A 14,226-nucleotide genomic window follows, 5' to 3' on the forward strand; every position below is an offset into this window, starting at 1 on the left:
GGTCACAGCCAGCAGAGAAACTAGACATTTGTCAATCATACTCATAACAGGGTTATGACAGTGTTCCCTTCATGGGGGAACAGTTTTATGGACTGTTCCAGAAACAGCAAAGTTCAGGCCACAGGCATTTTGATTGGTTTTGTGCAAGTGACTTCAAAGCTGTTGTTTGGAATGGTTTATCACTATGGCTGCCATAGAATTTTTGCAAATTGGCACAGTTTGGGCAGGTTCAGAGAAACTACTCTTTTCTCACACCCTAGGAAAAAAAATAGATAGTGCTGAAGGGTATACTCCTGGTTGACCAGACATCTGTATAAGTGACAGCATGGAAGTGCTTCTTGTCCATGCACCCACAGCTGATATGTAGAAGCAGCTGAGCTGTGCTCCATTTTTTGTCCCTGTTTCATCTCAGGCAGACAATGCTCAGTTGCAAATGACAACTTGTAGTCTGACTGAATAACTTACCATCTGACCCTTGAAGGAGGGAAAGGGCTTCTATAGCAGCATTAATAAAAAGAAACTTGGACTCCTCAGACACACCCACCACTGACAGCCCCATAAGCATTGGACAACCTGTCATTCAAACAAGTTCTCACTTAGCATGTCTGGGAGCCTGAAAAGCACATTACCAACTAACTTTTCAGCAGACTTTTCTACCAATCAGCAAAACATTAATTATTAGTTTTGGTTTTTTTGTTTTTTTTTTCCCTAGCATGGATAGCAATTTTCGGCTCTTTGGTAACATTCACTATAAATTCCCTAACAACCTTTTTAAAAGTTCGAGAAGTTGTTACCTCATGAGATATCAGAATAATTAAAGAGAAACTGAAAATTAGGAATTGCCCATGAGCAAGTTTTCTTGGTAAGAAAACAGATTAATATCAAAGTAAGCCTCAAGGACAGAAGAACTTGAGAAATCTCAGGTAAGCCTGCTGCTTATGCAAAAAGAGGTGAGAAAAGTTTATACTGTGTTTTTTTGACATCTGAGTGAGCACTGGAGTCTAAATGCAACTGAAAAAGAGCAACAGTCCTAGCAAGTAAATTCCAATTAAGGGAAAAAGCATGGCTTCTGACCAGAGTACATCATACAGAGTGAACATGCCATGGTATGCTCCATATCTTTGATATACAAATTCATGGCCTGGGCAGTGAACATGCTTAGTTAATTGGAGTTTCTGGAGCTCCCAGAAAGAAGCAGGAACCACTATTTACTGTGGCAAAAAAAGAGAAGATGAATATACCATTTGCACTTCAGAACTGTTCACATTGGAGGACAAACCTCCCATCTGTCCTAGAGAAGGTATGAAGAACTGAAATCTGTGATACATCTTGCATATGATCCAGAAAAGATGGATGGGACCAGTCTGCTCAGAAGAAACTACTAATTCAACAAAGTTTTTCCCGGCAAAAATAACAGATGCAGAAGTGGGTATCCAAGTCTTTTGGCTTGTAATGGACAGCTCATACAACTAAGGTTTTAGTGAGAACAAAAGTGGCAGTTCATCGTATCTGTTTATTCTTAGGTAAATATCGACTGTCTGAAGCCAGTCATTACTACAGTTCACTTCAGATCTTGTCTTCTTTCATGTGGAGTAACACTGCCAGAAAACATCAAAAAATCAGTACCAGTCACCTACAGAAAAGGCAGTAGAACAGACATGCATCATGTGAAAATCTATTTAAAATCAGAGTGCCTGAGGCACTAATGTATTGTCATAGCCTTAAATCAAGTCCACCATTGAGGAATATAAACAGCTAAAATAAACAATTTTGTTTAGTCAAAGGCTGCTTTTTTAGTGCTCCTTAACCAAAGAATAAAACAAAAGCTCATTAAGAATGTATCAGTTGTACAATCTTATAAACCAGGGAAAGAAGCCAACCAGGAACTATGTAGTTTAATAGATCATGGAGAATGAATATCAACTTATACACAGAAAACATGCCTTGGCAAAGCCTCCAGGAAGAAAATGCATTCCTTATTGAGTTTCAAGTAAACTGAAATTATTAGCCAGAAAACCAAAACGCGAACTTTAAAGTCTAACCATCATCCTTCCCTGCCATATATTTGAAGTAAAAACTGTGTGCTCTTAAAACTTCCCAGTAGCACAGTATGATCACAGCCTTTGAAAGCATCTGCATAAACTCATCTGGGTTTCTGTTGGCAACCCATGGGATACCACACTCTTCCAGGGCTGCAGGTGGAGCCAGGTCCCATGCTACCTAACCCTGCAGAAGGACAACTCAGAAACAAAAGCTCTTTTGGATTTAGCCTCTGTTAAGTGAATGGTATGTATTTAGTCCTTCAAAACAACCACTATCCACACCCTTTTCTCAGATTCACAGTTTCTTTCTCTTTTTATTTTGCCCTTACAGCCACATTTGAAAGCACGCTGCAGAAAAGTCTCTAAATCAAAACTGTGGCCAGTTCAGGCAGTGAAACAGAAGAAAAGAGGTAATGAGATGCCATGAGTTCTGTTTTTATTGGCCCCTTCATTTCACACATTCCTTTCAATTTCTTTTCCTTTACTGGTACCTTGTTGTCCGTTGTTCTGAGATGGTGTGAAACTGGAACTGGAACTGGAGCTGGAACTGGCAGGACTGGGCTGTTCAGACTTAAAAGGAAAAAAAGAAAATAAATAACATTTTAAGAGAATTTTTTTTTGTTTGCCTAGAAAAACTCATTGTTAGTTACTGCCTAAAACATTCTGTCAAAAAAACCCACCAAAACAACAAACTGTGGGGCCAAATAATGCTCAAATACCTTAATTTCAGGTGTCAGTGAGGCAAACATTGTGGAAATCGCTATTGCACTCACCATACATACACATTACTGCATCATGTCTAGTTCTTTGTCAAAGCCTATCAAGAAGTTTCCAATGGCTTGTTTGAAAGATTATACAACATGAGAGCCTAAATGAGTTTATAATGGACTTAAGGCATCTCTGTCATTGTCATACTGGAGATGCAATGTTTTTCAAATTAGCAATGACATTGTGGAATTAAAAAACAAAAGACCTGAGCAGACCACACTAAACGCCAGAAAACCTCAGACAGTTTTCTTTCATCTTCCTTAGAAAATAAGTCTTAAAATTAAACTTTTATGCTGGTACTGAAATTCTGTTAATCTTAACATTTTCCATATGTACCAAAACTCGCAGACTGTAAATGTGATTGAACCAGAAGGTATATTTGGTTACAAAGAGAAATTATCTAGAATTTACCAATTACAAAAGAGAACTGAAGTTTTAAACAGGGTTATTAAAATCAGTTTATATTATTTAACAAACAGTTCTACAGATTTTTTTCTGACTGTTGTTTAAAATGTGTGAATTTCCCTTTATTTTAATGAGGAAATCCTATTGCTTTATCCAAAAATTCTGTATATTTTGCTCTGTGCTATTTTGCTCTTCGGTACTGAAGAGTCTTGCTTCCTGCCCCTAGGTTGCATGACTCCTTATAGGGGTACATCCTTGCACACTCATCTGTGTACATGAGACAAAGCATGAATCTGGTATGTGGGCAGAGAGGATGCTAACAGGGAACACAAAACAAGAAATGGCCATACAGAAGGAAGAGTGAAAATCAGATTAGGAAATAATGATCTACTATTGAAAAGAAAACCTGTTTACACTTTAAATTTTATACAACTGTGTTATCATAGTGGTAGCCAGGCTAACAAACATTTTCTGACTCTCCTTGCCTCATGATTAAGATAGAATTAAATTGTTCTCAAAAATGACAGCAGAAATATCCGGTCTGTAAAACAGTTTTCATGCAGACAGACTACCTAAGCCTCACAGTTGCTTTGTCTCCACAAATCAATCTATTGTTGTTCTTCATAATAGAGCAGGCAGATTTACTGCCTTTTGTTGCCTTTTCTCACGATGAGAGATGCCTATTTGGGCAATAGAATGCTCGAGAAAAACATCATTAACATCTGCTCTCCTTAAATCAACACCAGCTCCAGTTCTCGCAGACACACAGTCAAAATACAAACTCTGTACCTGATTGTGTGGGTGTATGCCACTTATATACAACTGAATCAATCCTGTGGAACAAAGCCCAACCCAACCAACAACAGAACCCACTTCAGAGTACCAAGAGAGATTCTTACGTGGTCCGCAGCATCAGACCTTTTTGAAACACACTGCAGTGTCACTTGACACTGCTCTGAAAATCAAGCATTTTTTAAAAATTTTTTTTTTCCTTCCTGAGTTTCTGTAAAACCTTATAAGATTTTTAGCTGTAAAATAATCATGATAATATGAAACAGACTGCAGTGATGAAGAACAAGTGTCCATACAAACTTTAAAGACATCAGCAAACTAATTTCAGTTGTCTAGTTGCAGGCTACTTTTAAACATCTGTCAATTTATCCACCAATTTATGCTTCTTGCAGCAAAATTACTAGCTGAGAACGGGTTTCTGCAGATTTCCATTAACTGCATTTTTCCGCTATTAATTTCAACATGAATTTTAATGTAAGTTCATTCCCTCAAAAAAATAGCAAACACTAAAAGACAGTTATATTTGGCTTTCAAGTGCTAGAAGTCTAAAAAGTAAAAAAACCCACATAGGTGCAGAGACTATTTCACTACTAAAAGTTCACTAATTTATTTTTTTAAATTCTTGTCTGAAATGTAAAAAGGGGGAAAAGCCTAGTCTCATTCTCTTTATGAGGCACAAAAATACCAGTGAAATTACTCTGTGTGAAAACTTCCTCCCAGCTTTAACTAATTGGGTCAATATCACAGAAATAAACGAATATAAATATATACAAAGTTGCATCTTTTGTTCTACTTTAGCAAGATCATTTTGAGAACTCAAACCACAGAAACTCTTTATGAAAGACATATGATCATCCATACATGCAGAAAAAGGGCTCCCAATAACTTTTGAAACTATTTACTTTATCTCCTTAAACAGCCCTATCAGAAGATTTATTCCAAGAAATACAAATTAGCATAAATATTAAAACTGCTAAATATTGGAAATAAAACTTTCATTTTTTGACTGAGAAGTCTGGGTGAGAGCGTACCCAGAGGAAACAGTTGCTTTTAACCTAAAAATTAATGTTATTAAAGAAAAAATTTGGCTTTTCAGAAGGAACTAAAAATACACCTTCCATATATGAACATGGATTAGTGCCAATAGCACCATGCTTCTACTTAACAGAGGGTATCTTTAGTCACTTAAGCAATACTTTTTGACAAGTTTTACAGGTCCTTATCCCAAGGACTTATTTATGGCTTTATGCACTTGGGTTTTCTGCTCTTATCCATCTGTTCCTAATCACAAAATATTTACTTTTTATTGGGTCTGAAATTAGCTAAAGCGTATCTTTCAACAATAAAAGTTTAAGACAGTATCAGCAAAGAGCTTCCCCCAGGCCTTTTCCTGTTTTACCAGTTTTCTCTTTCTACAGACAAAGCTAATGAGAGTTTGGGCCTGAACTGTTCATTAGTGCAATGACCCCGTATGATTTATTGCATTCCTAGACAGTCTGCTTCGTTTTAGTGCTCTCATAGTGATGCACAGGAGACAGTGACTTCTTTTATTAGACCTGATTGAGGAATTCTGTGCCTTGAAACAGCAAAAAAAGGCAATTTTCTTTGGCCCGAGTTTTCCATGAAAAGATACCTTTTTTACCAGTGATTTTTCTAAATCGTCTGGCTTCTGCCATTTCCAAATTCATGTCTGTTTTTACAAGTAGGTTCACTCTTGAGCTGCAAGTATCTTTCAGACAAACCCACCTGTTTACAACAAAGGATATAATAGAGCTGTTTCTGTAATATTTCATGGTTGTCCCAATTTGTACAACTTCTTGGGGCTGTCTGGTCCAGGGTCAGGAGCTACACTTAGATGATCCTTGTGGGTCCCTTGCAACTCAGGATATTGTATGATTCTGACTCTAAAAATAACCCCCATCATTTCAAGTTCTTTATTAATTCTTACATTAAGAAATAGATATCTATATGTGGGTGACAATGGTTTTTCTGCCTTTCCCTGAAGCATTCTTGAAGAAAGCATACAAATTCTTTCTTGAAGGAAGTATTAAGGCAGTATCTCATTTCATATCAGTCAGTCTATATATTTGTTATTTTTTTATGCATGATAATCTAGAAACATATGTTTCTCAGTACTATACATACTGAGAAGTCTATACAGTTATCAACTACTTACGGTTGAGCATTGTTTTCACTTCTGCTTTGTACACCTTTAGAATTTCTGCTCATGCTCCTGCAGAACAAGCATTTTTCTCTAAAAGGACTCCTGTACTTACAACTTCTACTGCCATTTAAGTGCCCTGTCTGTGACCTGGAGAATAATTCAACCTCTCTGTAGTTCACACAGGAGGTTCTCACTGAGCATCAGCAAAGAGCTTTTCACTGTGAGGGTAACCAGTCATGGGCACAGGCTGCCCAGGGTGATTTTGGCATCTCCCTCCCAAACAGACAGGGTCCTGCCCACTCAGCTCAAAGTGGCCCTGGTTGAACAGGGCAGGTAGACCAGATGACAGTCAGAGCTACCCTCCAATCTCAAAGAGTCTGGGATTCTTTGAATGTGAAACGTAGCCTTCATGTAAAAGTGGCATCAAGAAAAGACATTAAACAAATCTTTGCAACTGTTTCCTCTGAACAACTGCACTGGATCAGGTGGGACTTGCATTTCCTTAGAGACTGTCCTGCTGAAACATATCATCTAATTTTGGAAGAAAATCCTTTTCATTCTGTATTTATGAATTTATTTTATTTTACCTTTAGAAATCAAAAGTAAATTTGAGACAACACTAACATAAAAATTCACAAATAGTCAAGATTTAGAGAAGATTCAGTAACAGGAGACTGAGCAAAAAATGTAGATAAAAAATTAGTTTCCAGAATATTGTACAATAAAATTGAAAGTTGAAGCACTAGTGAAGATTGTTCTGTAGGGTATTTTTTGCTGGAAATACCTTACTGGAAAGAGTGGCAGACACATAGCAATGCAAGCAAAAAAGTACAGAAGGGAAGATCAAGGTTTGCCTTGTAGAGCAGCTGAAGACTACAGTTTTCATGGATTTCAGGTCTACAAGATAAAGAGTAAACTAAGGACAAAACAAACCAAAAGTATGTATGGTCGCATGAGTATGCACAGGCTCCTTAAACACAAGAGGCAAACTGATGGAAATTCTTATCAGGTAAACCTTACCAAGAAGGATAGATCCTAATATGTACATAATGCTGGCAAAGATAGGGTTACACAAAAGCTTTTCAAGATTGGCACAAAACACTGTGCTGTCTAGACCACCCTTCCCCAAAAATGTGTGAAAAGACATCAATATTTGTGAAGAATTGATAAAGTATGAGCAGAGTAACAAGGGGAATTTAACAGGTCTGTATTCCATACAAAGTCTGAAGTACATGGGACAAAAAGAGGCCAAATGATATTAGATATACTTGTTTGGAGAACATTGCTCATTTTATAAGCCTAGTGGCATGAAAGCCCTGTGATGAGAGGATGGCAACTGTCCCTCTGCAGCCCATTAACTGTGGAAAGTCAAATTAAGCTGACAAGCAATACTCAGATTGACTTAACATTTTAAACTTTGTCTTTCAGAATTTCCACATTTTCTAGGCACAGAGGTGTCTTACGCCAACAAAGGAAACGTGTTTTGGAAAGAAAGTAGCTTCCATTTTAGTAGTAAATACAAACCAGAAAATTCAGTCTAGGAATTAAAGTCAAGGTGAGAGCTTCATTCAACTATTCTACATCTTCTGCTCCAGTGAGATTAATAATGAGAGGAAGATAGGAGTTAATTGTTCTGGCCAGCCCCTTCAGCTGCTGTGTTGGAAGCTAAGACTTCCCAACTCCCTTCTCTTGCTCTGTTTCATCTATTGTGCCCTATGTTACATGCCACCATTGAGAAGGACAGACGCTGATGTATTCACAGTTCACTGCTTGGTAAATCAAACAGACAGTGTGCTGGCACTTTGGGGGCAGCAGGAAGGTGTTTCACCTAAATTCTCCCAGATCTGAGGTTCTAATGTTAGGAGTTCACACACTCCTATTGTTGTGGGTTGGCGAGGTTTAGAAATTTTTCCCATTATTATGTTAAACTAGCCGGGATGGCTCTCCGATTAGCCGTTAAGAGCTGGAGACAAAGGACTAGCTGAAGCAACCTGATGGCTCCATTAGGGAAAGGTGGAGTCCTGCTTTTGTTTTCGGCAAGTAAGAGGACACTGGGGGTAGGAGAACTGGTACAGCTCGCCAGCCGAACTGGAGGAGAGAGGTTCCGTTTCTCCTGTTGGGATCAGGCTTCTTGGATCTGGACTGCTAAAGCTTCCTGCTTTCCTCTGAACAACTGGGAACTGGGATGCCCACGGTGAGCAGAATTCCTTCCTCATCTTTTTTCTTCCACCTGGGGCAGTGAGGCCACCTGGCCCCCTCCCCTGCCCCTGCAGCAGCCGCGACTGAGAAGCCGCCTGCCCTGGTCCATCGGAGAGCCATCGGTGACTGAAAAAGGGACTGGGACTGAATTCCGTTCTGTTCTGTCACTGTTTTTTTTTTTTTTCTTTCATATAGCTGATGCCGTTTTCGTTTGTCTTATAGATGTATCAGTAAAGAACTGTTGTTCCCAACCTATACCTTTTTTGTGCCTGTGAGTTCCTGAATTTCCTTTTCCTGGTAATACTGTCCCTTTAAACCGGGACAGATCTTGGCGCCCGGAACGTGTGGCACGAGGTTAAGGAATAACAGTTCTTCAGTTGCCTGAGATTGGTTTTTTTTTGTGTGTGCTAGTAACATGTGTTCCAGTTTAATCTGGTTTGGGCTGCACGTGTTCATACATGTATATCTCCCATTTGCAAACCCTTACATAAGCATGGGTCCTGTAACTAAGGCTACTGTGACTGTTATCGAACTTGCTTTATGGGTTGATAAGGTGAGGAATTCATGGATTTTTAACTTCCTTTGGACGGCGGGTACATGGATTCAGGGATGCCACACACTAAATGCATGTTTTTGGGACTACTTTAATAATGGCACCTACTGTGAGGGAATAACACCAGGAGAAATTTTCTCCCAACCCCTCACCCAAATTTTTGGGTCTACCCCACCAGTTTTTGAAGGGTTCAGATTTCCTCTGAATGCTAATGATATCGTACAGTGGCTGGTGTTACTGATAGGCTTGTCCTATTTAACATTAAGAGATAACGGGGGATTGAGCTGGATAACAACTCTGATACCTACTCCAGGAAATAGGGATGCTGCCCCAGAGCCTGACCCTACCCCAGAGACTAGGGATGCTGCCCCAGAGCCTGACCCTGCCCCACAGCCCATCTCAGAAAGAAACCACCCGGAGTGGGTGGGGCTTCTAGTGAAGCAGATGAGTGAGATGGGCCAGATGATGAAGGAGTACCTCTCCCCAGCTGGTGACAAGCCCTGCCATAAAGGGGGAGAATCCAGTGATGCTGTAGTGGAACCCATAGGTGTTACATCTGCCCAGGGTCCAGCTGAATTGCAAGGGCACTCACAGCCAGCAGCAGTCGCCCCTGTAGAAACTAGGAAGTCTAAAATGAAAACAAGGCACCTAGACAAAGAGGACCAGAGAGGAGGGCCCTCACAACCAGCAGGGGAGCCAGAGGTTGAAATCATCACTGAGTCCCTGTCTTATGAAAATCTCCGCAATCTGCGGAAAGATATTGCACGACAGGGCCGGGAGGCTTTGACAACTTGGTTACTTCGGGTCTGGGACCTTATGGGTACAGGTGTGCACTTGGATGGTACAGAGGCAAGGAATTTGGGATCCTTGTCCCAGGACTCAGGTGTGGACCAAATATTCGTAAGGGAGTCAGGCCCCCTTCCCCTCTGAGAGCGGCTTTTAATGAGTGTAAGAGAGAGGTTTGTCAACAGAGAAAGAATGCAGGAGTACCATAATAGAACGCATTGGAAAACCGTTGAGGAAGGGATTCAACAGCTGAGAGAGGTGGCGGTACTGGAGGTACTCTTTGGGAGGGATGGACAGCATGACAATGACCCTGACAAGGTCAGGTGCACAGGTCACATGCTGTGGAACCTGGCAAACCGAGGGCCATCTCAATACACCACCTTCATTGCAATGATTAATGCTGATGAGCACCGAGAAACAGTGAGCTCTGTTGCTAACAAGCTTAGGGATTTTCACAGTATGATGAATGGCGTAGTGCAGGCCCAGGTTTCTTCCGTGGTCCAGGAGGTGAGGGGGATGAGGGAGGAGATGAAGGAGGTGAGGGGGATGAGAGGTGACATAAGTGAGATGAGGGAGGAGATCAGGAAGATCAAGGCAGCACCAGTGCGAGCCTCATACCCCAAGGTTACAGCCCCACGCCCCTCAGCTAGTGGAAGAGGGTACACCCCACGAGCTGACCTATGGTTTTTCCTGCGTGACCATAGGGAAGACATGGGAAAATGGGATGGGAAACCCACTTCTGTCTTGGCAGCACGGGTGCGTCAACTCAGGGAGGGAAATGCTAACCGAGGGAGCTACACTAAAGTGAAGGTAGCCTCAACCTCCCATGACCAAGGCGCTGGGCATTACAGAAGGGAGTATGATCTGTCAGACCCACTTGAAGGAACCTCCACTATGTATGCTCAGGAAAGGAATAATAGCCAGGGCTAGAGGGGCCCTGCCTCGAGCCAGGGAGAGGCACGGGATAACAGAGTCTATTGGATGGTGTGGGTCCAATGGCCTGGCACATCAGAACCACAAGAATACAGGGTATTAGTTGATACTGGTTCACAATGCACTCTAATACCATCAGAACATGTGGGGGAAGAGCGTGTTTCCATTGTTGGGGTGACGGGGGGATCACAGGAATTGTCTTTGCTGGAAGTTGAGGTGAGCCTGACAGGAGAGGGGTGGCAGAAACATCCGATTGTATCTGGCCCAGAGGCACCGCCCATTCTAGGCATAGATTTTCTCAGGAGTGGCTACTACAAAGACCCAAAGGGATACAGATGGGCTTTTGGAATAGCTGCTGTAGTGGCAGAGGGCATTAAGCAGTTGAACACCTTGCCTGGACTGTCAAAAAACCCATCTGCAGTGGGACTCCTGAAGGTGGAAGAGCAACAAGTGCCAATTGCCACCTCAACAGTGCACCGCCGGTAGTACCGGACGAATCGAGATGCCGTGATTCCCATCCACAAAATGATCTGTGAGCTGGAGAGCCAAGGGGTGGTCAGCAAAACTCACTCACTCTTCAACAGCCCCATCTGGCCCGTGCACAAGTCTGATGGAGAATGGAGATTGACTGTGGACTATCGTGCATTGAACGAAGTCACTCCACCACTGAGCGCTGCCATGCCGGACATGCTGGAACTCCAGTACGAGCTGGAGTCCAAGGCAGCAAGGTGGTATGCCACCATCGACATTGCCAACGCATTTTTCTCCATTCCCCTGGCAGCAGAGTGCAGGCCTCAGTTTGCCTTTACATGGAGGGGCGTGCAGTACACCTGGAATCGTCTGCCCCAGGGGTGGAAACACAGCCCCACCATCTGTCATGGATTGATCCAGGCTGCACTGGAAAAGGGTGAGGCTCCAGAACACCTGCAATACATAGATGACATCATTGTGTGGGGGAACACGGCAGTGGAGGTATTTGAGAAAGGAGAAAAGATCATACAGATTCTGCTGAGAGCCGGCTTTGCCATTAAAAAGAGCAAAGTCAAAGGACCTGCCCGAGAGATCCAGTTCCTGGGAGTAAAGTGGCAAGATGGACGGCGCCAGATCCCCACTGAAGTCATCAATAAGATCACCGCAATGTCTCCACCAACCAGCAAGAAGGAAACACAAGCTTTCCTAGGTGCCATAGGCTTTTGGAGAATGCACATTCCTGAGTACAGCCAGATTGTGAGCCCTCTCTACCTGGTCACCCGTAAGAAGAACGATTTCCACTGGGGTGCTGAGCAGCAGCAAGCCTTTGCCCAGATCAAGCAGGAGATCGCTCATGCAGTGGCCCTTGGCCCAGTCAGGACGGGACCAGAGGTAAAGAATGTGCTTTATTCTGCAGCCGGGAACCATGGCTTGTCCTGGAGCCTTTGGCAGAAGGTGCCTGGGGAGACTCGAGGCCGACCTCTGGGATTCTGGAGCCGGAGCTACAGAGGGTCTGAAGCCAACTACACTCCCACAGAGGAGATCTTGGCTGCCTATGAAGGAGTCCAAGCTGCCTCAGAGGTGATTGGGACGGAAGCACAACTCCTCCTGGAACCCCGACTACCAGTGCTGGGGTGGATGTTCAAAGGAAAGGTTCCCTCTACCCACCACGCCACCGATGCCACATGGAGCAAGTGGACTGCCCTCATCGCACAACGCGCCCGCATCGGAAACCCAAATCGCCCTGGGATTTTGGAGATAATTATGAACTGGTCAGAAGGTGAAAATTTTGGTCTCGCCGATGATGAGGAGCAAGAACAAGTGAGCCGCGCTGAGGAAGCCCCACCGTATAACCAACTGCCAACAGATGAAACATGCTACGCTCTTTTCACCGATGGCTCCTGCCGCGTCGTGGGGATGAACCGGAAGTGGAAAGCAGCCGTATGGAGCCCCACTCGACAGGTTGCACAAGCTACCGAAGGAAAAGGTGGATCAAGTCAATTTGCTGAACTCAAAGCTGTTCAGCTGGCCCTGGACATTGCTGAAAGAGAGAAGTGGCCAAAGCTCTACCTTTATACTGACTCGTGGATGGTAGCCAATGCTCTATGGGGTTGGCTGGAAAGGTGGAAAAAGGCAAACTGGTAACGTAGGGGAAAACCAATCTGGGCTGCCAACGAGTGGAAAGACATTGCCACCCGGGTAGAGAAGCTACCTGTGAAAGTTCGTCATGTGGATGCCCATGTCCCAAAGAGTCGGGCTAATGAGGAACACCAACACAATGAGCAGGTTGATCAGGCCTCAAAGATAGAGGTGTCACAAATAGATCTGGATTGGCAACACAAGGGAGAATTGTTCCTGGCTCGATGGGCCCATGACGCCTCAGGTCATCAGGGCAGAGATGCCACGTATAAATGGGCACGAGACCGAGGGGTGGATCTAACCATGGACAGTATCTCTCAAGTCATCCATGACTGCGATACGTGCGCTGCCATCAAACAGGCCAAGCGAGTGAAGCCCCTCTGGTATGGTGGGTGTTGGTCCAAATATAAATACGGGGAGGCCTGGCAGATTGACTACATCACACTGCCTCAAACCCGCCAAGGCAAGCGCTACGTGCTGACCATGGTGGAAGCCACCACCGGATGGTTGGAGACCTACCCTGTGTCTCATGCCACTGCTCGGAACACCATCCTGGGCCTTGAGAAACAGGTCCTTTGGAGGCATGGCACCCCTGAGAGAATTGAGTCAGACAACGGGACTCATTTCAAGAACAGCCTCATAAACAGCTGGGCTAGGGAACACGGCATTGAGTGGGTGTACCATATCCCCTACCATGCACCTGCAGCTGGGAAGGTCGAACGGTGCAATGGCCTGCTTAAAACCACCTTGAAGGCACTTGATGGGGGGACTTTCAAGAACTGGGAAAGTAATCTACCAAAGGCCACATGGTTAGTGAATACGCGAGGTTCCACTAACAGAGCAGGCCCTGCCCAATCTGAGCTCTTGGGAACACCAGATGGGGATAAGGTTCCAGTGGTACACATGAGAGGTATGCTAGGGAAAACTGTTTGGGTGAACTCTGCCTCCAGCAAAGACAATCCTGTCCGTGGGGTGGTTTTTGCTCAAGGACCAGGTTGTACCTGGTGGGTGATGCAAAAGGATGGAGAAACCCGATGCATACCCCAAGGAGACCTTGTTCTGGGGTGAACTACCTATGATACTGTGTCTGTAACTGCATGTATGTATGTAATTTAAAGGTTCTAATTTAATGTAGTATGTTAGCATGGAAAAAATTTGGGGTGGATAATGTTGTGGGTTGGCGAGGTTTAGAAATTTTTCCCATTATTATGTTAAACTAGCCGGGATGGCTCTCCGATTAGCCGTTAAGAGCTGGAGACAAAGGACTAGCTGAAGCAACCTGATGGCTCCATTAGGGAAAGGTGGAGTCCTGCTTTTGTTTTCGGCAAGTAAGAGGACACTGGGGGTAGGAGAACTGGTACAGCTCGCCGGCCGAACTGGAGGAGAGAGGTTCCGTTTCTCCTGTTGGGATCGGGCTTCTTGGATCTGGACTGCTAAAGCTTCCTGCTTTCCTCTGAACAACTGGGAACTGGGAC

General features: G+C 43.5%; 1 protein-coding gene across 2 annotated transcripts in view; it reads right to left on the bottom strand.

Annotated features, from left to right (window-relative positions):
* MLLT3 (MLLT3 super elongation complex subunit) overlaps positions 1 to 14,226 on the bottom strand; it is a 138,320-nt gene that overhangs the window by 18,665 nt on the left and 105,429 nt on the right. For both annotated transcript variants that reach the window (XM_033086097.1, XM_033086098.1), the window contains one exon: positions 2,534 to 2,612. In XM_033086097.1, coding sequence (XP_032941988.1) covers positions 2,534 to 2,612 — 79 coding nt within the window. The remainder of the gene's footprint in view (positions 1 to 2,533; positions 2,613 to 14,226) is intronic.

This window comes from Catharus ustulatus, chromosome Z, assembly GCF_009819885.2.
Source record: "Catharus ustulatus isolate bCatUst1 chromosome Z, bCatUst1.pri.v2, whole genome shotgun sequence".
Taxonomy (NCBI): Eukaryota; Metazoa; Chordata; class Aves; order Passeriformes; family Turdidae; genus Catharus; species Catharus ustulatus.